The following is a 25,135-nucleotide window of genomic DNA, read 5'->3' as shown; positions in this document are numbered from 1 at the left end:
CAATTTGACTTTTACACGATTTTATAATTATATACTCCAGACTCTAGTGTAGCTATCTATCCCTACACCCCTATCCCTAAACAATACATAAACAAACCCAACAACCTCATTTTATGTACACACTTTTTACCCACCTATAGATTAAAAAAAAAAAAATATTCAAATCATTATTTCATTTCATTTTCTCTCTCCTTACCTATTTTCTCTCTCTACACCCATTTTCTCTCTCTAAACCCATTGATCTACTTTTTCAAACCCAAAATTTCTACGAATTTGAGACAAATTATCAATAAAAATTGTTCAATCACTACAAAATTCAACAAAACAAGATTGAAATTCGAAAGAATAAGTGGTTTTTGTTCATATTTGGTTCAAAAAAGAGTATGAAACCTAGATTTTACTAAAAAAAATTTTGTTGTGATTGTATTTCAAAACAATTATTGAAACATCAACTGCGGAAAATGCATCATGTAAGTATTTACTATAGTTTTAGTAATTTTTGTTCAAAAACTAGTAAATCAAATCATTACATTCTTCATTTTTTTTTTTTTTTTTTTTTTTTTTGTACAACAAAGAAAACAGTTCCAAAAAAGGAAAACAAAGATTCTGGAAGAATGTAAGTATTAATAAAATTAATTCGTAGTGAAATTTTTCTTTTGATAAATGTTCATTTCCATTTTGATAAATGCTCATTTATACATTAGTATACTATCATTCACATGTTTTTTTTTCCGAAAAACTCTCATTTAATTAATACAAATGCTCATTCAATTCATATGTATTTAATAATTTATAGTCATTCGTGTAATAATGTTCATTTTTTCATAGTTTGAAGTGGAGAATTATTTTGATGAATGTTCGTTTTTATTTTGGTAAATGTTCAATCACATGATAATACATGGTCATTCAAAATTTCACATATTAACATACGATTATTAGAACATCAAAGGTGTTTGATGAATGTTCATTTTATTGCAGTACGAAGGAAATAGTTTTAGAGAAGAACATAAAAAATCTTGAGAAAAGTAAGCATAATTATTAAACTAGTTCTTAGTGGGTTTTTTTATTTAATAAATTTTCTTTTCCATTTTGATACATGTTCATTTGTATATTAGTATACAATCATTCACATGTTAATTAATAATTAAACATGTAACAAATGAACACATATAATGGCAATAATGGTCGGTCACAATAATGCATTTGATCAATTACAGTTAAATTACCATATGTAAAAATATATATGATCATCTATAGTTACATAACTGAACATTATTTATGAAACTACAAAAACATTGATAATCAATAAAAGTCACATGTACAACTTATAATCCCATAAACACAAATATACATATATATATGCACACACACACACACACATTATTATAAATAGACAAAATAACAAATTTTAAAATATGTTCACTATTTAAAATATGTATGAGCTTCTTTAAAAGAATAAAAATCATTGAAATTCACGTGTACAACATTTATATTCAAAAACAACTACAATAAACCTATAGTTAACTACTGAAAACAAACATTAAACATAAATGAACATTGGATGATGGAAATGTTCACTTTCGTGTTTATGAAACAATTACATGTAATAGTATAGCTGTATGGAAATGCATTATTATTGTAATTAAATTGAATTTATTTTATATTGGAAATTATTTTTAACAACTCTTTATTTATATAACTACAATTCTAAGACGTATGTATTTTTATACATCTTACTATAAAACTTACACATAGCTCTTGAAATGAACATTTAATGATACAAAAATGAACATATGTTGAAACACGAATAAACAAAAATGTACATTGGATGATGCAATACTTCTAATAATAAAAATGATTTGAATGCAGCAATCCATATAAATAAATAAATTTGCTCTCATTTTTATTGATAAAAAAATTCTTTAAATGCAATTCATAAAATGTACTTCGTATTAGTTTAAACAAAAACTCCTTATTATAAAAATGAACATCTAATGATTTATAAATGAACATTTACCAATATAGAAATGAACATATTATAAAAATTTACAGAAAATTCATAAATGAAAAGGGGCAGGGGCGGGGCACGCGCGGAGGGGTGGGGGTTGCAGGCAGTTTTCCCTGCCGTAGAGTCTAGGTAAAAATTTGTAACGATTTTAATTATCATTTGGGCTTTTACATGATTTTTAATGAGCTAAAATTCATGATTTTTATTGGGCTTAACTCCAACTTTTTGCCAAAATGTTTTTGGGCTCAACCGCTCAAGTGCTCAAGTATGAACTCTTAAATGATTTGTCATTGGATCTTAAGTTTTGTATGTAGGTAATTCCTTTTTTTTTATATATATATAATAATAATAATAATAATAATAATAAATTTATTATTATTATTATTATTATTATTATTATTATTATTATATCTCAAAAACAAAAGTCATACAACCTACAATAGATTAGTGGGAAGCCGAGATACAATCTGGCCCCCCACTCCTCTAGCTATAGCAAACCCTACCCTAGTGAAGATATGAGCTGCAGCACGAACCCCAATGTCTTGTGTCGTCGAGAACCTCTGAATCCGATTCAGCAACGCAACAGCTTCCTTATCTAATTCCCCCAAGCGAAGAAAGGAGAAGGGAATGAAACCATAGCCAATCGCCCGACAACGAGCTTCATACTTAACCTGCTTCCGATGAGCCGTATCAGCCACAACCCCTCCAGGAAAAAAGTCAGATAGCCCTGTCTGTGTCAAAGGAGAAGACCCAGTGAAGTCGATACATACATCGCGACCACGATCCCATGAATAAAGTAACATGTCGACAAGTCTAAGGACCCTGTCATTCCCTCCACACAACCTTATGTCAACCTCCTTTCTTGCTGAAATCCCATATCTGTAGCAAATATCAACAAGTGTATCTCGAACAACATTATGCCGATGTTTAATACCTACAATGCCAGCACACGACACCGCGTGGTCACCAAAAATATCCCCAGTAAAAGCCCGAGAGAAAGCAGAGCACGATGTCGAGACAGAGAACAAAGGAATACCCAGCCGATAGCACATCACACATCGGTATGTCTTTGCGTTCATCGTCTGACCCAACCCAGAAATAGGGACTGCCCGAAGCCAAGCAGAGGTGTGGTCTCCCTGCTGCGACTTCTACAATGCTGACTGACGAAGAGACAAAGAAAAGGCGGATTCTGCAGAAGCGGTAACCTTTGTGAAATATATATTTGCCAATTTCTTCATGAGTTTAGGGGCAGCAACCTCACAAGGATTACCTAAATTATCAGACTCCACCGTTCCATTAAACAGACTCAAAGCATCCTCAAAAGCGTGACCAAGACCGACAATACCAGTACGACGCAGAAGCTTTGTCTGCAACCCAGCAGACTGCAACCGAGAAGCAAGAAAGGCATAATGACAACATCACCTGCAGAATAAACTCCAAGTCCGCCAAACGCAAATGATAAGGTGGCAAGTCACCATTGCCAATCGCCAAACCCAGGCCCCGAAGCAATAACGATACTATTGTTACTATTATTAGTATTATTAGTATTATTATTCTTAATTATTGTTACTATTATTACTACTATTATTATTATTAATATTGTTATTGTTGTTATTATTATTGTCGTTATTGTTGCTATTGTTATTATTATTATTTTTATTATTGTTGTTATTGTTAATATTGTGCTATTGTGTTATTATGATCTACTCTGATATAAATAGTTTGTTCTCTAACATCTATACTAATCTATACTAAAAGACGTTCCTAAGAACGTCCACGTGTCACGTAAACCCTCTTCACTACGCCACGTCACCTACTTAACCATTCATTACGCCACGTGGCTTCCCTTCCATTTGTTTTTCATTGCATGTTATGCACTCATCAAAATAAAAATAAAATGTTCTCCACAAGAATTGAACTCACAACCTCTAATTTTAGAACTTGGTATCTTACCACCAAGTTAGGCGATTTTTTATGTAATGTATTGAATACAAAATACACAAACTTTTAAATAAAACGGATGTTCAGTAAATTACTGAACATACGTTATACAGTGACAATAAAATGTGCAAAAGTTACACTAAAACGCATAAAAGTTACCCCGACGATATATATGAGTTATTTATGCTTCATTGATAAATTTGACAAAAGTGACACTAAATTTGACAAAAGTGACACTAAATCTGACAAAAGTGTACCCGACGTACAATAAATTACTGAAAACCGGGTGTATACAAAAGTTTTCCTACAAAATATTAATATGTAACAAATGACAATATGAACAACAAATTTAGTTACAAGAAAACTAAATCACACATTACAACGTATATTAATGTTCAATCCCATGTAATAATCCGGGGTATCGCCCGGGACCAAAAACTAGTATCTGTATAAAAAGTTGTGGCATGGTTAAGAATTTTGATTTTTGATTGAACAAGTATTGTTGGATCAAACACCTCTAACTTTAATTTTTTATGTAACAATAAGTAACATCCACCATTAATGATGATTACGGTTAGTTTTGAAGTTAATAAATATGGTTAAGGCCCTATTCTCAACTTAGTTTATAAATTATGAATTTTAGCTCAAAATCAATCATATATATAAGCTATAATCTCATGTTACAAGATAGTGAGCGAAAACATGAAATATATACTTAATATATACCCCTAAATTTAACATTCATTATGGCACCACATCAAAATTCTTGTATCATTATATAATAGTGGATTTTACTTCTAATACCATAGTGAATCAAGTGATACTTTGAGTTCTTAGCCTCGAGCTATTAAGAACTCTAATAAAACCTGCTGGTATTAAGTTGTACAAAATTGATAATCATTTTAATACTAAAATACTTTTTGTACTAATTTTCTTTTAGGCTTAGTTTGATACCAATAGACTTCTTTTTAGTACTAAGATACCAAGCATAATTTAGAACTTATAATTTTTACTATAATCTTTTGAGACACGTGTTACTTGAAGTTGTGAACTTTTCTTTTAGGTGAGGTTGTAATAGAAAGTCTTGACTCTGCTAATGTACATTGTTATTAAATTACCATTAGAGTGCATCACTCTGGCATTAAAAGGCTTCTTCATATCATCTAAATAGGAGTAGTATATAAGCTTTGTTGGTATTCACATATATTTCATATCATCTAAATATAACGTAATACAAGCAAATGTTTTAACTTATAATTAGCATTAAAATCTTAAGTTCTTAGAGATCGAGACATTCTCAAGGGAAGTAAGGGAGTCGACGAATTGGGTCATTCACCTTACTTACTCGCAAATTTGCAATACCCGATAAAGTAATAGTAAAATAACAGGAAATTTTGACTTTTGCTACCTCACAAACACCTCAATTTCAATTTTGCTACCTATCAAAACTTTTATTTTATTTTGCTACATAACACATGCCCTTTTCTAAAATTTTGCTACCACTGAACGGAATCCGTTAAGTGGGTCCATAACGACACGTGTCGTATTATTATTGGCCCAAAAAATTAAAAAAAATTAAAAAAAATTTAAAAAAAGGAAAAACCTAAACTACCCAGCCACCACCCCCACGCCACCACCTCCTTCCCCCCAACTCACCGCACCCCTCCCCGAAACCACCACCCGCGTCGCACCACCACCCCCAACCCACCGGAACCCTTTCCCTCCCTATCCCGCAACCGTGTCGCCCCCAAAAACGCTAAACCCAAAACCCAAAAACCCCAAAACGGCCAAGATTCTGGCCTTAAAAGGCCGAAATCGGCCGGTTAAGGCCACCGAGCCCCAACTCCGGCCGATTTCGTCCATTTGTGGCCAGATTCGTGGCCGTGGTGGGATCTAGGGTTTTAGTTTTGGTGGTTTTTGGGTTTAGCATTTTTGGGGGCGACACGGTTGCGGGAAAGGGAGGGGAAGGGTTCCAGTGGGGTGGGGGTGGTGGTGCGACGTGGGGTGGTGGTTTCGGGGAGGGGTGCGGTGAGTTGGGGGGAAGGGGGTGGTGGCGCGGGGGTGGTGGCTAGGTAGTTTAGGTTTTTCCTTTTTTTATTTTTTTTTAATTTTTTTTTTATTTTTTGGGCCAATAATAACACGACACGTGTCGTTATAGACCCACTTAACGGATTCCGTTCAGTGGTAGCAAAATTTAAAAAAAGGGCATGTGTTAGATAGCAAAATAAAATAAAAGTTTTGATAGGTAGCAAAATTGAAATTGAGGTGTTTGTAAGGTAGCAAAAGTCAAAATTTCCAACGCAAATTAGCAAATACCCGAAAAAGTAACAGTAAAATAATAAGTATAACTTCCCGCATACAACTTCCCCTTATTCCCACCTCTTTCCCATGCACCCTGCAATTTCCCTGCATTACATATTGCAAACTTGAAGAGAAAATCGGAGAAAAATACAGTGGCAGTATCAGAGTTGCAGGAATAAAAAATGGTGGTTTTGCCAGATTATCCAAAATCCTTCAAATTAGACCGAAAATCCAAATTTGCTACCAAACTTAAACCCCTCATTTCTCATCAACTCAACCTTCTTTGCCCAGATTTTACAGATGAGAGCGATGATGTCCTTGCTGTAATTTCTCTACTCTTTTTCTTCCATTTTTCCCCATTGTTTGTTGCTTTTTAGATTTTTTTTTGTATTTATCATTGTTTTCTTGAAATTGAAGCTTAATAAGTTAAAATTATGGAGTTATTGCTAATTTGCTATTAAACTGGTTATAATATGCATATTCTGTTGATGTAGTTGGGTTTTGTGGGTTTTGTTCGCCATTTTAATTTGTGGGTTTTTGTTCGTCATTTAAAATTTGTGGGTTTTGTTCTGCACAAAATTTCAGGAAATGGGTTTCATAAAAATTTCAATGGTGGTGAAGTTTTTGTACTGATTTTGATGATTATTAACTGAGAAAATTGTTAGTCAAATGATGTGCATCTTTGGGTGTAGGAGCCCTAAATGTTGTTATTGAAAAAGGTGAAGAAATTGTTTCGATATAACTGTATTGTTCTTAAAATGTTGATGGGTTGTAAATTTGTTGTTTGTTGCTTTTGGCAATTCTAGTTTGATGCTTACTTGACATGATTTTGGGGCGCTAATTACTTGCCAAACCACCATTATTAGTGCTGTGATAATAATTTTCATGGTAAAGTTATATGATAAGTTCTTCATTTGGTGTGTGTACGGAACATGGAAAGTTAGTATAGAGCCTGATTTCAAAAGGGTTTGTGAAATGCAACTAGATGAACATATGTGAAGAATTTCCTGTTTAAGCTTGGATGCAACTGTACCAGGATGTTTATTCCCCGTTAGGTATGTAAAAATCCCAATCGAGTGTAAGCTGGTAGAAATGTTATATAGTCCAGGACCATTGCCTTCGCCACACACAAGAATTGATGAGCACACTCCCCTTTAATAAAATTGATTAGCAGGGAGCACAAGATCCAGATCATACAATAATAATTCATTAGTGAACATATATAGAATGTTGTGTGTGATAAGGTGCCTATTGCAGTTCAGCTGATGAAACTTGACTTGTTATGACAAAAACACCCAGAAGTTTCATGCCAGATTAGTGTGGGAATTTTCCTTGGATAAGTCATTGTTGCAAATTTTAAAGTTACATGCATGGAAAGTAAACTGCAGAAATTGAAAATGGTAACTTTTAATCAGGGTGAAGGCCTCAAAAATAATTGTTTCGTTACTAACATTGGAAGCTGTTGATGATGAAAGTGAAATTAATTATGTGATCTTTTCTATGTGCATGGAAACCTATCATCTTAAGATTTTTTCCCCTTTAATAGAATATGTTAGTGATCAAGCATTCAAGCTGCAATGCAACAGAGAAACAGCCATGAATTCACCTGGAGGCTGGAGCTTCTTTGGGAAATTGGAACTTCCCTCTCAGTAATATTTTATTACTTTTAGACTAGTTAACAAATTTTAAGCTGTCAAATGTTTGGTCTCTATAAGGAAGCAGTTTGGTGACTGGCGGGATGACTGGTATAGATTAAAGTAACTGGAGGGCTTCAATGTTAGATAGGTTACCATCTGACCAATCCTTATTTGAGCCTTTATCTACCCTAAATGGCTATATCTCTTTAGCTCCCAGTTCCTGTTCAGTCTGCAGGATGATCTGTGTGTTCAGCTATACTTATGTCGAATTTGATACTCTGGAGTCTTTTACCTAATTTCCTTTGAAACCATGCTGTTTGTTGTAAGTTGCTATCTCTTTGATTTATACCACAAGGAAACATGCTATATGATATAACCATGATAACCAGGTAAAAGTGTAAAACTGGGAACTTGAACCAGAGTTTTTTTTACCAAGTAGAGGTGTGTTTCCATAGTTTCACAAGCATTGCTTTTCGAATTATGCTTTCCCCTTGAGTATGCAGTTTCTTAGAATTGAGATCTATATGAAAATCACATACCAAGGAGTTTTGAACAGTTCATATCTGGTATTATTGCTTCGAATGCTTGTAACTTGTTACAAAATATTGCTGCATGTGAACGACCTGATAATGTGATGCTGTTCTTTCTTATCTAATATTATGCTTTCATTTTCATACCATCAGTGAGCTCAGGCTTAACATTGAAGCTCACTGTGAATAGGTTTTCCGTTTTCATAACTAATTTTTTGCTTCCTTCCCTTTTTCTGCAGGAGTACATCACAGTTTTGGTATGTAATGGGAAAAACCAAAATCAGGCAAGAGACGATTTGCACGCGTTTCTTGGAAGGAGGACTGAGGAATTTGTATCTTGGTGAGTAATTTTTTATCTACTTGATCAGCTGTTTTATCATTATCCAACAAACATTTGTTGCTAAATCAAATGCTGTTCTCCTGGACTACTGCATTTAGAGGTGAGATAAACCTTGCAAAACATATTGTTAGATAGCATTCTTAAGCTACCTAACAAAAACTTGCCGACTGCAGCAATTGTTTAGTTAATAATGCAAAACAAACATCTGTGATCTGTTGTTACCTCCTGATAATTATTTATGACCAATATTACTGTTGTAAATAATATCCTTGCAATGACAGTGAAACTCCAATTTAAACTTAAAGAAGATTCAGACTTCTGAACTGTGTACTTGCTTCCTAATTCTATAGCAGAAATTTTCTTTTGATATTTCGGGCTCAATGTTGTAGGCTATGGAAGTTTCTTCTGAAGAATGAGACTCAATTAACTGCTTCATTATCATCAGATATGACTGTTGGCACTGTCCATAGTTTGTGTGATGTTGATAGACACAAAGCTTGTGCAAATAGAACATTCAAAAGTTGTCTGAGTTACTCTGTCAATATGATGGTAATGGAACCTTTTGAACTAAACTTCTTTGTGCTAGAATTGTCTGTAATTTTCTGGTGAAGTTTTGAAAATTATTTTTATCGACAGGGTAAACATGATAAGCATCATTTATCTGGGCAAGCCTGTAAATCTTCTGATATCAAACCACAAAAGGATTATCATCCTCCCCTGGCAAATAGTGTCATCCAGTCGAGTGACCTTCGAAACAAAGTTGCTAAGTTTGATTATTCAAAGAAGGTGATGTCATCAGTTAGATATTATCAGCCTGAAACAGTAAATGACTGTGAAAAGGTAGTCATAATGAGTGCTTAAATTTTGTTTATTTGTTTGGATATTGATAGCATTATATCTGATTTTTAACTACTGATCTAGCATTATAGGTGCACTGACTTGTCCCCGAAGGCTACTTCTTTAGCAAGGAAAGATGTTGCTTTGAAACTCGATTATCTGCCTGCATCTGTAGCTAAGTCTACTCGAAGCTGTAAGCTGCCAGATAAGGAACCAGCTAGTTTATTGGGGCGGCATCCTACTTCTTTACAAGAGTGGAGTCTTACTTCTAGAACACAGTTCTCTAATGTCAGTAAGCTTTCAGGTAATAAATAGGTTGCTTCCAAGAATTAGCCATATTTTTCATGAAGACTTATTCATTGAATGATATGCTGCTTGAAATCATCATTGTAAATACTAGCATTATTTTTTTTTGTGGCAGATTGCCCACAAATGCATAATGTGGGTAATGCCTTGAAAGGGAGCCTTCTTCCAGTAATTCCATCCTCCAATATCAACCAGCCACGGAAAAGTGTTTGGGACAGATTGGGGAAGCCTCAACAGAATGCTCTATCCAGAAGCCAGATTGTTGATTGTTGTGCAAGAGACAAGGCTCATTGCAATAAAAACTGGACTGACCACCATTCTTCAATGACTCCAAATCCTTTTGAACAAATAGTTCAAGCTTCTCCCTTGCCTGCTCTGCCTAGAGTTCAAGGCAGCAGAAAATTGAGACAAGTACATCAGTCTTTCCGCGGAGGTGGCACTCACCAACTTGATGACACCATGAGACCAAAAAATGTCGTTAAGACTAATTTTGAGGTTCCATCTATTAGTAATATTGGAAGAAAAAGGCAGTTTGGTGAAATTAGTAGCCAAATAGATGCTAGTATGACAACAGAGAAGATAACGGAAAACCAATTACAAAAGCCTTGGCAGTCCCGTAATATATCAGAAGTACCATCAGAGGGTTCTCAGTCTGTTGTCCCTGTATGTGAAATCTTCTCCCTTTTTCCCCTATCCCCTAGTCCACTCTCTCATCCTCACCATAATGAAATATTGAACTCGTTGGCCTGTATATCTTGAAACTTGTAAGAGCATGATACCTCCAATGTGTTTTCTTTAAGTTGATTTCATTTTATAAGCTATGAAGCCGGTTAATTATGTAACTCAATGACTCAATTTTGGATTAATCAGACCACTTTAACCTGTAGATGGCTTATATCAAGTTATATTGCTCAGGAATCGAAGACTTAGTTTCTTAATTGTGGAAGGGTCCTATGTTTTTTTTTTTTGTTTGTGGAAACTGGAAAGATCTTGCTGCTTATTATTATCTTATGACCGAGAAGGTGCTTACCAATAAAAAGACTAGGTTTCATCTAAACAATTGTCATCTCCTTTGAAATTGCTCTGTTTGTTACACTTAGCCATTGAGATATAATGAAAGTGATAATATCTATCCCTCTGTTGTGGCTTAGTGCTTCTTGCCTTATAGTATTAACATGCCCATGCATCCTATGCAGCAAGTGGATGATATGAAATTGCGATTGCATCAGATTGAGCTAGATATGGTTAAGCTACGAGCAAGGCAAGTATCATTGGAGAAAGATGGAAATACCAACTTACTGACAAAATCTGGTAAATAGTGTTCCATTTGCTCATCTGATATCTTGATAATTTTATATTGCCATGCCTATTGTACAATCTGCCTACAAATTTTACATGTAATAAATTTTTAGCCTATGGATTTCATAATTAATTTTTTGAACATTTTAAACAAGTATCTTAATTTGTTTTTGGCCATATATTTACTAATGCCTAAACATTGTGTGTTACTGGATATTAAAGAAATATGCTCTGAACTCTTATATTATTCATCAACATAAAAAACAAACTAATTATTAGTTACTCTATACCTTTCTTGGCCTTTTGGGTATTAGTTACTCTGCTATTTTTTTTTAATAAGTTTCTAGTTATTATGATGTTGTCCCACAGGTTCCTGCCCAAAGTAACCATCATCTCTTTCTTGTTTATACTGCTATCTTGTACTCTTAATACTTAATTAGCTCCATGTTCTCCTCTCGGTGCTTCTCTCTTATATTCTGACAGAGGTTTGCCATTTCTTAAGTAAACTTGATCACTCCTTTTGCAGGTGTGATAAAGCCAACAGTGGATGAATCAAGAACAGTGCTCGTGACTAATGTAAAAGCCTAATGTCCTTAGAAAAATTTGCAATAAGTCCAATATGATTGATTGAACCTCATCTTTTCTACACTGCATGTATCTTCCACAGGAGGGAAATTCATATGTTAAGACTTTGCTTAGCATATCGGGCCTTAGAATAGATAAAGCTGACATGCATAGAAATTGGTTCACGTATGAACATAATTGGAAATTGGCTGAATGCTAATACATTTTTTTCCTTACTTATGTTGAATGGAAGTTCTGGAGAATTGGTGTACTGAGTTTTAACTTGAAAGTACAGAAACGATATTGGAGCTTAAATACCCCCACCCCCCCCCCACCCCCCCCCCCCCCCCCCCCCCCCCTCTTTTACCTATCTAAAAAGAATTTGAGTATAAAAATGAGGATACTCATGCATATATGCACCAACCCTGAGAGCCATCTTATCATTTGCTTTGCATTTAGAGAAAAGACATAGATTTTGATTAATTGCCTGTTCAAAATATCATCTTTTCCTGCATTTGAAGATATAAGTTGGGTAATGAGACTGATGACAAGTATCATGTTAATGACTAACAAATTTGTAGGTGCATTTTGAGGCAACAAAAGAATCTTTATTGATGTACTTCTGGAAGTGTGGAGCTGTAGTAGACGTCAAATTTGCTGATAATATGCCATCTGCGCTAGAAAAGTAGATTTCATCTCCTTATCTGTCTTTCAATTGTCAAATTTTTTTATAAATATCTGATGTTTGAGAAATACTCCCATGTTTAGGTCTGCTTACATTACTTTCCAAAACAAAATGGCTGCTGATAAGGCTTTGAGATTCAGTGGGGGATCTTTTTATTCAAGAACCATTAAGGTAATTTTTCAGCTCTACTGATGCTTTTTTAAATGATTCTTATAGCTGTTTTTCTTTTAGATTCAGTGCCTTATCGTACACGTGTTTGTATAACACTGGAACAGCTTCTTTTAATAAAGACTGGGTCGGGGAAGAGGGGGAGGGTTGTATTATACTAGTATGTACTATGTAGTTCTTCATAGCGGAGATTGACTGTAAACTACAGTTCTTTGGTTCTCCATTGGAAGTCGGGACTGTTCTTCTACCTTAGTTCTGCCTTCAGCAACCAAGCATGATGTAATTAAAAAAAGTGATTGTGCTTATTTTGTAGGTTTATAGGACAGGTGAATTTCCCAGTACAGCTACAGCATCATCAGCTGAAATTTCTGGCAAGAAGATGCGAATTACTCCTTCAAAAAGCAACGTTAATTCTGAATCTCATTCCAAGTGTCAGAATGAACCTTTTTTTTCAGCTCATTCAGAACCCTTGTCTTCTACCTTTGAAGAAATAAAAACAGTTGCAGAATCTACTTGTCAGCAAGGACCTTCAGCTGCTTCTTCTGTAGAGATGCCTGAAGAATCAGAGCAGCAAAATTTGTCAACTGAGACATGTACCTCATAGCAAGAGCATCTGACTTTATCAAGAAAGGCCTAAATAGTGCTCTGATTGAACTGAACATGTAATTTTGATATCAAGTTTTGCAAGGGTGAGTTGTGGATAATACTTTTAACTTGGGAGTTGGGATAGACAGGATATACCTTGGTAAGAAGTATATGATTTCTATACGTAATTGTACAGAAAGTAGGAACGAGCTTTGGCAATGTCATTCACCAGTAGAAAAGGACATGTTTGGATCCTGTAACAGATTGTTAACTTCTAATACTACTAAATGCATGTGCATTGGCATAACACTTGTTCATTTATTTTATTTCGTATGATGTATTTTCTTTTCCTATAACTACAAATTCATATCTTTTCAAACAAGTCATAGTTTAGTATTGTTGTCCAATTTTGGTAAATTGTTTAGGCACCAAAATCACATCACATAAGGCAAAAACTACTACTACCTTTTTTTTTGAAGGCAAACTACTACTACCTTCATTTCAAAGTATTTGCAATGATTAAACATTTTCTACTGTCTTAAATAAAAATAAAAATATATATATATAAAAAAATAAAAAAAAAAAAAAAAAAAAAAAAAAAAAAAAACCATTTTCTACTCACATTTTATATCTAATCATTGCAAATAATTTGAAACAGAGGTAGTAAAATGATTAGTAGTACAGACATATACTTTTCTGATGTTGTCTTGGAGCTAAAATTAATCATTAAGATCTGCCAGGAAGTAACAATGCACCAACTGTATTTACAAGTGTTCTACAGGGATTGAATTCTTTAAGTAGCAAATTGGCCTTTTTATATTTGCAATAGCTATCACTCTTATCAGCTAAGTTCAGTCATAAACTCAGTCACTATGTCATACTGAGTATAAGACTACTTAACATATATCCGCTTCAATCAACAGCTGATAATTCTGCTAATAACAAATAAAAAATAAGCTTTACACTGTAAGCTTTATCACTACCTTATCAGTAGTGTTTCCCAAACAGGCAAACACGCTCAAAGTCTGAGACATGGAGATGGTGATATATATTCCAGGAGAACTGAGCTTGGCAAGCTGCGCTCTCCAGTTCAAGCTTACCAAATTCTAATCAAAATGTTTTATATAAAAGCTCGAGAGACAATTCCTGCTGTCACATTGCACATTTCTCTGATCCAGTTATGCCATCTAAAGTCAGTCAGTATACACATTTTGTTAGAATAGCACAGACAAAATATATAATCCACTCCCAGAGTCTCAGACTCTCAGGCACCAACAGCCACAAACTTGCTTTCAGAGATTTAGATAGCTTTCAGAAAGTCAATTTAGTATCTGGATTAAAAAAAACATTCACTGCATTCAAGATATTAGAAAATAAAAGAAAAAAGTTACACTACATGTTTGCTGGCTCAGCTATAGCCTGCAATACAACTGGTAATGACTAGAAAAGAGGGTTGTGTACTAGTCACACCCTTTACCAAGGAAAATCTAAAGGTAGAATTCTCCATTGGTAGCAATATGTACCCTTCTAAGAGCATCTCACTACCAAGAAGGTGAAATGCTCCCGCTAATTACATTCATTTATGAACAGGACAATTGGTGAGATACAAATTATAAAGCTTTAAACACAGGCCAGAGCTCTTGCCTCACAGCTTTGTACAAGAAAATATGAGGTCAGATGCACAGATGATGTTAATGGGTGCTTTTGCCTATGATTTGAAGAAAACAAAGACCTAAGATCCTAAAAGTTAGCTCTCTGGGGTAGGGTCGGTATCTGATTTGGGAAGAGGTACATTCCCATTCATTCTTGCACGAGCCTCCGCAAACATCCTCTGCTGCTCAGCAGCAGCTTCTTCCTCGGTCATCTCGGCAGCGTTGCCCCACTTACCACCACCACCACCTCGAACTCCATCTTGCTGAGAAAAATACAAACATAGATTATTCAAAAAAATAGCTAGAGCAAATACTAAGCCTGATGGGCCACCAGGATCAGTGCAATCTTTAAAGTTAACTTGGAAAAGAAGAATCACCATTGTCTCCACTTTATGTTGTTCATATGCAGCATAAACATCTTCAATGTACTCCCCAAAACCAAGAACCTGAATGATAAACATGAGAAACCATGATCTGTCTAAACCCAGAATGAATATAATAGTAAAACAAGGAGAAGAAAAAATACAAGAACAGATACAAATCATCAAGGTGACACAATAAGTTCTGGGTACACTATTGTTTTAAGAAGAATTTTACAATCAGTTCTCGGAAATCAGCGCAAGCAGAGCAGATACCACTGAAGAGCAATGTAGACGTAACTCTATCAATAGAAAGAAGGGGCTAAAGGCAATAAAATAAACAAGACGCCAAAAACTATTTTACTCCCAGCTCTCTACACGAGTCAACAAGATTGGAAAGAGACCGATAGAGCTAAGAATTTGTGTCCAAAGAACCACTATAACACAAAGAAACTGCAACCTAAGGGAAAAAATTGGTCCAGCCTTCTATCAACTAAAAAATGATTGAAAATCTTTCCAGAAATCCAGGAGATTGCCACAAAACTTCCTTTGGTCAGCAAGGTAAGAGTAGGTATTGAAGGCCCACAATGATGGCCACAACTGAATTGATAAGGGAAAACGGCATTAGAGATTTTGGTAGGATCTTCGTACAAGCTATATATACTACAAAAGTCTCAAATCTAGTTTATAAAAGCTTCCAAAGCTGTCTCACCAAGTCACTGATCACTATCAAAACAATCACGGTTAATCTGTCATTAAGACAATTGCTATCAATGAACCATAAGAAGAGAAGTGGTGCCATTTCAACTTCAAAGGCTTTTTTTCTGCCAGAGCTTCTATATCTGCCCAGACTATTGCAATATCTATTCACCTATCCCATTAATCATCTTGTAACATTGAAATCGTAAAAGGTCAGAGATCGCCATAACAATCCTATGTCCTTGAATCTCCAAAAGAATAACATAAGAAAATTCAAGTTCAACTGTAAATACTACACAGGACACCAATCATACAAAAGAGACTCCTCTAGCAGATTCCAAGAAGAGAGACAGATGGTGAAGAATTAAGGAAAAAAAAAAAAAAATTTAAAAAATACCTCCAGAGCCTTCAGTACATGCTCTGGTGCAATTGTTCGTTTTTCTTCTCTGTTGCAAACGTCATTTGATTCTGATGAAACAAGATTTATAAACTCTGAAAGAATGAGATTATGTCAGTGAAAAAAGCAACAAAAACCACAGAAAAGACCTTAGACACTGCAAATGAAGAGGCTTCACTCCGCAAATAAACAGCAAAATGCAACTAGGAACCATGGTATCCAACACCAACTAGCAGAAACATAAACAAAACAGAATAGCCATACAAATGAGGTCATTTTATAAAACTAAAAGTATTATATTTGAATAAGAAATCATATACTCACCAACACAACATTCAATTAATAAATCTTGAGCATCTCTAGCCACACGAACATCTGGGGGCAACATCTCCTTTATTATTTTAGTCATTGTCGCTGGAAACAAGGAACAAAATGCATTGAATCAAGTCACAGAAGCAAATGACTATTGACTATTTCTATTCAAAACCAAGGTAATTGAAGTTCAAAATCTTAGGGAAATTGTCGCAAAGGTAGCTGCATAATTTTAATCAAAGAAACGATTATGGTTTAAGACATACTTTGATGCTACCCTAATTCCATCATGAATGTACAATCAGAAAAAAGATGTTCAAGAAAAAAAAGGGCAGTGCATAGCGTTTCCTAAAACCACAAGGCCCCTACTTACAATTTTCAAATCCAAAATAATCAGGAAAATACTTTAGTCTGTCGATATGCATGCTTGACAGTGTAGTGCAATCAAAAGCAAGAGGTAAGAAAAAACACCTAATCAACTCTATACTGGCCTTATTATACCAACACATTACGCCAAGCATTTAGCTCAATCAAGGGATGTTAAAACAACTGCATCGTACAAGTGAACCGAACAAAACAAAATTATAACACTACCCAATGATCTTGCAAGTTCGCTTGAGAACACCTTGTAGGAATTCAAGATTAGGCGATTCTTATTATTTCTCAAAAGAGGCAGGATTACCTTTAGGGAGTGAAGCGTCTTCTTTTGCCTTCCCAACTATGTCCATTGGCTCCATCATGTAAGTACACAGTCTACAAGCAAAAGCATATATATTCAAAACCAGCTCAAAACATCATACTCGCCGTCATCCCGATACATCATAACTAACAAATTAGCAACAACACAAACAAGAAAACAAACAAAAATACCATTTACTCGTTTATAGAAATTTTTACAATATCTTTCAAAGTGTTTAAAGAAAGAAAATAATCCGCCTTTTCTTGTAAAATCTTTCAACCCTCAAATCAGTCAGATCAAACTAGGCTAATCCAAATTCACATAAACATAAGTATTGTACTCTAAGAATTGCTAGATTCTATTAAATCAAAATCAGCTTCAAACAATATACGAGAACAATTGCAAATTGGAAGTTACCTCATCGAAAATAAAGCCTAAATCAAATTAATTCTCAAAAAACAAAACAAATCACAGTCAAATTAGGTGTAAAAAAAAGAGGAAACTAACCAGAAAGATCGGAAAAGAGGTGGAGAGTTTAACCGATGAGAGTGGCCGGAGATGGCGGCGTCGGCGGCGGAGAAGAGGGGAGAAAGAGGGAAAGTCGCCGGAGAACGGTGGAGTTTGGCGGAGATTTTAGGGTTTCAGAAATTTGCGAAAAATTGGGGAACTTTTAAACTATGCAATTTTAATTAATTTTAGAAGAGGAAATACGAGTACTTTTTTAAAAAAATAAATTAGACTTGGCAAAAGTGTGTCGTTTAGTTTAGTCAAAATATAACTAGTGGCTCCGTTATCATTGTTCTAAGATTGGGATAAGGACAGATAATGAAAAGGGAAGCAAACCTCCAAATTAAACTTGTTCTATACGGTTCTCGAGTTCTTTTGCCCTCAACAGTGAACACTAACCACTTTTTTAAGTACTCTCGTACTTCCTTCATTTTTATCCGTCTCTAAATTAAAAGTCTCTTTCTCTTCATTACGTGACTAATAAATAAAAGAAAGAGGTTTTGTATTAAGGGACGGTCAAATTTTTTTTGAAAAAATTGTAAACAAAAACCTTTTAAAAAACAATCGCCACATTCATTTTTTTCGCGAGAGGAAATTCATCTCCTTATTTGCCCTCTAATTAACTTAATTAGCCTATAATGATTTCTCATTTCTTTTAATTAACCTCAAACCCACCAAATTACTAAATAATTAGATTTAATTAATGGCATCAACCCCCTCCCCCACCGAACTTGTTGTCCATATACCCCATCTACGGCGACTTCCTCCACTGTCAATCGACCCTCCCTTTCCCCCTAATCACCGCCCGACAACCACCTCTGTGATTTTGAAAAACCCTAGAAAATCGATTTGGGGGTTTTAATTTTGTGCATCTTGTTTGCAAATGATGTTTGTTTTGGCTTTGATTATGTATGTATGTGATGCTAGGGTGATTTAGAAGCAAATTGCAATTGATTTGGACTTGATTTGAGCATGTTTGAGTAAATAAGAGCCAAAAATTCGAAGGGACATGATGGTCGCCAATGGGGATAAGGGGAAAGGGAAGGTCTACCAGTGGTGGAGGTAGGTCGATAGAGGTGGGGGGATATGAGCGGCGGGTCTAGTGGGTGAGTGGGAAAAGGAGGAAGAAGGGGAAAGGGTGGTTGGTTGATGGTTGGGGTGGTGGTTTTTTTATGTATAAATTAAATCTAATTATTAAGTAATTGGGTGGGTTAGAGATAGTGCTGTCAAATTTCAAACCGAAACCGTTTAACTGCCCGAAACCAATCGACCCAAATGAGAACTGAACCGATTAAAAATTGATTTTTTTGAAACCGAAAACCAACCCGAATCGTATTTTAGTAAACCCGGAACCGAACCGATCCGAATAATGTCAAACCGTATAAAATCTGAACCCGTTAACAAACCGAACCAGTTCTAAACCGAACTGAAATCAAACCGAACCGAAAAAGAACCGAACCATTTCTAACCCAAAACCATTTCGAACCCAAAACCATTTGAATCGAGGTGAAATTGTTTACAGTGAACTGTTAACAAACTGCAACCCATTTGCACCGAACCGTGTACAAACCGAACCGTTTATAAATTGAACCACTTACAAACCGAACCGTCTATAAATTGTTCATGAACCAAACCGCTCATACATCGAACAGTATACAAACCGCTTGCTATAGGGAAGATTAAAATCACGTTAATGAAATCAAGAAACTGACATAATATTAAAAAAGACATACTAAGATTGTAGAAGGCTATAAGCATTATAGTTGACATTGACAAATTTAGTATCGAATTACCAAATTGCAAATATTGATGTCACAACAACTCATCAAATCATGATTATGACGCTACAGTAATGATTAAATAAGATGCAGATAATAACCTGATAGTAAAACAATAATACATTCACTAAACTTTTATAATCTACTTCGTAATAAACTAGTAAGATCAGTATGGTTAAACTTGAAATATAACATGATATGTATTTATAAAATCAATGACAATTCATATATAATATGATGCATAAATATGAAGTGATGAAATCTCGGCTTGATATAAAATTTGTTAACCAGCAAAAGTTTAGCAAGTACTATCAAATTTCAAACCAAAGCTGTTTCAATTGCTCGAAGTCAAATGACCCGATAAAAAACCGATTTTTTGAAATAAAAAACCGACCCGAATCGTAATTTAGTAAATCCAAAATAGAACCGATCTGAATAACGTTAAATGTATAAGAACCGAACCCGTTCACAAACGAACTAGTTATAAACAGAACTAAAATAAAACAGAATAAAAAAAAGAACCGAATCTAACCCGAAACTGTTTGAACCGGGATAAAATACCGTTTACACCGAACTGTTTACAAACCGCAACTCGTTTGCACCGAACCATTTACTACCAGGACCATCCGAACCGAATTAAAACCTCTCAAGAATAAACCAAAACCAAAACCGAATCGAATTGATAGCTATTTAAAACGAATTGAAACCGATACTTGTACCGATTTCAAACCGAACCGATTTCAAATCGAACCGAAACCGAACTGTCAAACCCTTTTGACAGTACAAGTTAGAGGTTAGTTAAAAAAATGGGAGGAAATTAGGGTCTGTTCACATTTACTTAATTCAAGTTCAGTTCGGCTCCAATCAGTTCTGTTCAATTCAGCTCCAATCAGTTCAATTCAACTTCTAATTTCCTTCTCTCATAAAATATTCATTTTAGCTCAGTTCAGTTCAGTTAAGCTCCAATCAGTTCACTTCGGTTCAGTTTAGCTTCAATTAGTTCAGTTCAGTTCAACTCAATTTAGTAAATGTGAACATGCCCTAAGAGTTTCCTCTCGAAAAAAAAAAAAAAAAAAAGAACAGTGGTAGTTTTTTTTAACCAAAAAGTTTTTAAAAGGTTTTCTTTCACGTGCTTGTAAAATGTTTTTTTTTTACAAATTTTCCTATTCTATTACCTTTTTTTGGGGAGGGGGGGGGGGGAGGGGGAAATTTTAAACAATGCGTAGTATTTTACTATTTTTCTATCCACTAGTGGTCACCTCCTATCATATTTTATGAAGCAATATTTATCATATTATTCATCCGGCCCACTTATATTCATATTTGTTTTTAAAATTTTTTTTACAGTATCATTTAAACAACCCCACTACCATCATACATCGATCTTATTACTTTTCATTATTTCTCCTAAAAGTCTAAAACTTCGCACATGAAGAAATGGAGCAAGTAATAAAATTATTAAAATATGAAGGGAGTATATGTTTTACTTCATCTTAATTTTACTAAATGTTCCTTATTACAATATTTTTTTAAGTTAAAGAAAATGCTCCCTCCGTTTTATTATAATCTAAAATTGAGATTTTTCACTATTTATATGTCATTTTACTCAATCTGTTTCAGTATTCCCTCCATCTCAAGAATAATTATTGACATGTTTGATTTATAATTTTGACGATAGTTTTCTAATAATGTGTTAAAATCAAAATTTATTATGAAATATGTTTTTACATAAGTATTAACATAAAGTTTTATAATACTGTATCAACTTTGTTAATAAAGTTTTCTAATAAAGTTTTACATAGCACATTTTAGGAGGGATTTCCCTCTCAAGTCAAAACAAGTTTTGATTGTGGTGGAGGTGTCGATACCTTTTGTCGCTCCCTTCGCTTACCCACCCCTTTGTGAGTTGTGCCTCTCCCTTATTTATGCTGTAGTTTTCTCTTTGTTCTCAAAGAGGACAATGTAATGTTTAGCTTGGGGGAGGATGATTTAAAGGGGAGAATAATCGTTAGCTGAGAAGGAAATCCCTCCTAAAATGTGCTTGGTTAGATTCGACCCTTGGCATCACGTCTGGAAGTCAAAGAATTAATCAACTACTCTAGCCCCCAATCTCAATTTGTACGCAGTAGATACCATTTGATAAATGTTGTAAATACAGAGTAAGTTAAATACGATAGAGGTGATTAACATCAGTATGTCCCGATCCTGCTCGAAAATAAGACGGTTTTGAGTAAGCCTAAAAGTGCATTTTTAATAAAAAAAATTCAAATCGGCCCTAAGAAATCCGACAAATCCGTTATCTTTTTACGGGTTTAATCACAAGATATGATGTTAAGACCCGGCCCGACCCAATTTTTGATCCAACTCTACTACGGAGTGAGAATTATGGAGATCGGTCTCTCTTGCTGAACAAGACTTTCTAGAGGGACGATAACTTACCAACTAGTACCAAACAACCAACTGGTCTTTCTTGCTCAGCAAGACGCTTCTAGAGCACAATAAATTGCAGATTAGTACACCGTACCACGCTTTCTATACAACGAACAAACCAATTTGGCCCTCAAAATTATTCATTATTCCTCATTAATCTCGTTTGCTTTAGGTAAATTTCTGCTTTATTTCCGTAATCAATTCTCCTATTTCAACTTTAATCATGTTATTTATCTTTCTTTTAACTTTTTCGTAGTAATTTTTCTAAATTGTTGCTTTCTTTCTGTAATTGATTATGATTATGTTCATTCTAAGATTATGATTTGGTTTTTTGTTTGATTTTTCATTGTGACATTTTGTCGAGCATCTGTTCTGCATTATTTGTATTTATAGATTACCGCTGATTTATTCATGTCCTGCAATTCTGGGATGTTATAAGAGTGATTTTAGTAATTTAAATTTTAAAGTCATGAATATGATTAATTTAGGTTTCAGTGATTTGACCCTGTATTTGGTATTGTATAGAAGCATGATCATGAGATTAATTGGGTAATCCAGTAAAAAAAGGATAGGATTTGCAGTTTATAGGATCATATTATTGTTTTGATGGAAAAGGAAAACAATTTCTAAGAAAAAAACACGATTGTAAAATATAGAGAAAAATAAATATATAGTGAAAGAAGAAAATGGGAGTGGAAGGGGAAAGGTGGGTGGGAGAATGGAAAATGATGTTAGGAGTAGAGAACCCAATCTATGAAAAAGGGGAAAATCATTAATGTAGGTGACTTTTTCATCAAAACAAACCAAACCTAAGAGACTCATAACAAGCGTATTGTTTTTTTTTTTTTTTTTTATGATTTTAACTATAATCATATCATGGGGTTTAGCTCATTTTTGGGTCATTTAGGGATGTTGAATATTTTTGTTATAATTTTTGAATTTGCTTATGGGATTTGTTTCATCTTGATTAAGATGTTGTGAGATATTGGGTGATAGTTGAAGTTTTGTGCTTACTTTGGTTTGTTGGGGTGAGTCGTGAGTGGGAATCCTTGATATTAACCCTGCTTTTGAATTAGAAAATGCTTTCTCATGTTGAGTGAAACGAGTGTGTGTGTGTGAGAGAGAGGAGGGGTATAATGCTAACGTTCTAATATTGTAATGTCAAATGGTAAGAGTGGAAGCATATGATTCCATGGTGTTGTACTGTTGTCTGATAATAAGTAGGATTAAAATTATGCAACAATGTGTATTTGGCCGCTGCCCACCTTAGTGTTTGACTGTTGAAGAACATTCAGTTACTTAAGGTGTGGTTAAATTGTTAATATATACCATTAGTGTTGAGCTGTCGTGTGTTGTAGGTCGTGTATCATGTTACTTGAGGTGCAGGTAAAAGTGTATATGCATCTTTCATGGGAAAATTCATAGAGAATACCATTATATATAGTCTACTTAAAATGTATCACTAAGCTTGTTTAGGGACTGGTCGGCAGTATGCATGGAGCTGCTATGTGCCTTAGTGTTATGAAGAGATAACTGAAGTTAGCAGATTTGTTGAGGACAAATAGTAACTTGCCAGATGAGAACACCCAAAAAAACCAGTGGCGGTTGCTAGGGCAAATAGTAAAACTTCCTATAGTTCTACCAGATGAAGGAATAACTTCTTTTATACTTCGTATAAGTGTATCTTTAGACTTTAATCATGTGTAAAAGTATCCTTGCCTAATAGATATCAATATATGCAATGAAGAACTTGCATGATATTCACTTCTTGCCAGGGAAAAAAAAACAACCAACCAGTTCTGTGCTTGTGTAAGTTGTCATTTTAATCCCATGTCCGACAGTTTATTCTGCATCCTTTTAGCTAAGGCTATGTATAGCAACCATACGGTTTATCTCCTTCTTAGATGAACATGATTAGGCCTAATGTTGGCTCAATGTCTCGTATCTGAGCATATTCACTTAAGTGTCAAACCTTTGAAAACAGGTTGACATGGAAGCCCAGAAGAGTGAATCTGCAACGAAACCTTCTGCAAGTGCACCTGCTGCAGCAGCCACTTCATGCCGGAAGAAGAAGAGCGAAGAAGCAGCTTTCCTTGAGGATATAAAGGACCACATTGACGAGTTTGTCCATGCCTCAATGGATGAACACAAGGAATGCTTCAAAAAAACCATCAATAAGGTTTAGTTACATATTCCTTTCATCATATGTTACACTTATGCTCTGTCATCATTCTGATCTGATATGTTTCATCTGAGTTCTTAACACGTTAGAATTCCCTGTAACTGCAGATGTTTGGGTTGTCAAGGAAAGTTGCAGAGAAAGAAAAGAATGCTGAACAGCAGGAAGTCGAAAGTGTTCTGCCTCTTCAGACAACAATTTCAAACTAGACAGATAATCATGAACTGCAGAAGTTTATAGTTTCTTAACTTTCAGATAGTCAGTAACTCAGTATGGAACTACTCATAGTTTAGATTCTTCAGAATGGAGGTGCATGGTGTTCTTTGCTTGCTCTATGATAACTACACTGGTTTGATGTTTATATAGTGTCTGAATCCTAAACACTAATGATGTTTCTACTTGGAGGCGGATTAATAAAGACTGTTACTAATACATAATTTTAGTAATTTATTAATGAGTACTTTTCATTCCCTGCTTGACTAATTTTTCCTTTGTCCTCAGAGGAATTCCAAGTTATTTTAATTGGGGATGTCTTTATTAGCATATCACCGCCCTTATGTATCCAAAATTGTTCCTTCTGTTAGTTGTTGAATTGTTTCACAAAATACCTTGTGTTATGCATTTTAATTATTAAGCACCTCAAACAGTTAATAGAAACTTGCAATTCTTCATTTGCATAAAAGGCCATGAAGGACGAATTTAATCATTTACTGCTAATGTATGTCATATATTCGAAAGTTAGATTAACCTATACAAAGAACATCCAAGTATCTAAGCAACTTGAGACGCATAAAGAAGATGCGCATTCTTTTCTTCTCACTCCACAGCTCCATCCACTCTCCCAAAATGATTAATATATGACACAAATATCAGTCATTCTTTTAGAATAAGGTATGTAATTCTTCAGTGTTGGATCACTAGGAAGGAATCTAATAGTTGGAA

At 34.6% G+C, this 25,135-nt stretch overlaps 2 protein-coding genes across 3 annotated transcripts; one reads left to right on the top strand and one right to left on the bottom strand.

Moving 5' to 3' along the window:
* Nucleotides 1-14,524: 14,524 nt before the first annotated feature.
* On the bottom strand, nucleotides 14,525-18,009 carry LOC145594644 (protein Dr1 homolog). Of its 2 annotated transcripts, none has more exons than XM_081650974.1 (6): nucleotides 17,807-18,009; nucleotides 17,303-17,373; nucleotides 16,633-16,722; nucleotides 16,309-16,379; nucleotides 15,231-15,299; nucleotides 14,525-15,116 (listed from the first exon to the last, which is right to left on the bottom strand). In XM_081650974.1, exons 2-6 carry the CDS (start codon nucleotides 17,358-17,360, stop codon nucleotides 14,949-14,951), a joined length of 456 nt encoding a protein of 151 aa, XP_081507100.1. In that variant the 5' UTR covers nucleotides 17,361-17,373; nucleotides 17,807-18,009; the 3' UTR covers nucleotides 14,525-14,948. The 2 variants fall into 2 exon arrangements, with proteins under 2 accessions (XP_081507100.1, XP_081507099.1); XM_081650973.1 differs by having other exon boundaries at nucleotides 16,309-16,403; nucleotides 17,807-18,004.
* A 4,021-nt stretch (nucleotides 18,010-22,030) lies between these two features.
* On the top strand, nucleotides 22,031-24,499 carry LOC145595365 (uncharacterized). Its single transcript, XM_081651762.1, has 3 exons — nucleotides 22,031-22,186; nucleotides 23,999-24,193; nucleotides 24,304-24,499. Exons 2-3 carry the CDS (start codon nucleotides 24,005-24,007, stop codon nucleotides 24,400-24,402), a joined length of 288 nt encoding a protein of 95 aa, XP_081507888.1. The 5' UTR covers nucleotides 22,031-22,186; nucleotides 23,999-24,004; the 3' UTR covers nucleotides 24,403-24,499.
* Nucleotides 24,500-25,135: the final 636 nt, after the last annotated feature.

The sequence above is a fragment of the Chenopodium album genome, chromosome 19, assembly GCF_948465745.1.
Source record: "Chenopodium album chromosome 19, dcCheAlbu1.1, whole genome shotgun sequence".
NCBI classification, from domain to species: Eukaryota; Viridiplantae; Streptophyta; class Magnoliopsida; order Caryophyllales; family Amaranthaceae; genus Chenopodium; species Chenopodium album.
Note: the sequence above shows the minus strand (reverse complement) of the source record. Positions and strands in the feature narration are given on the sequence as shown.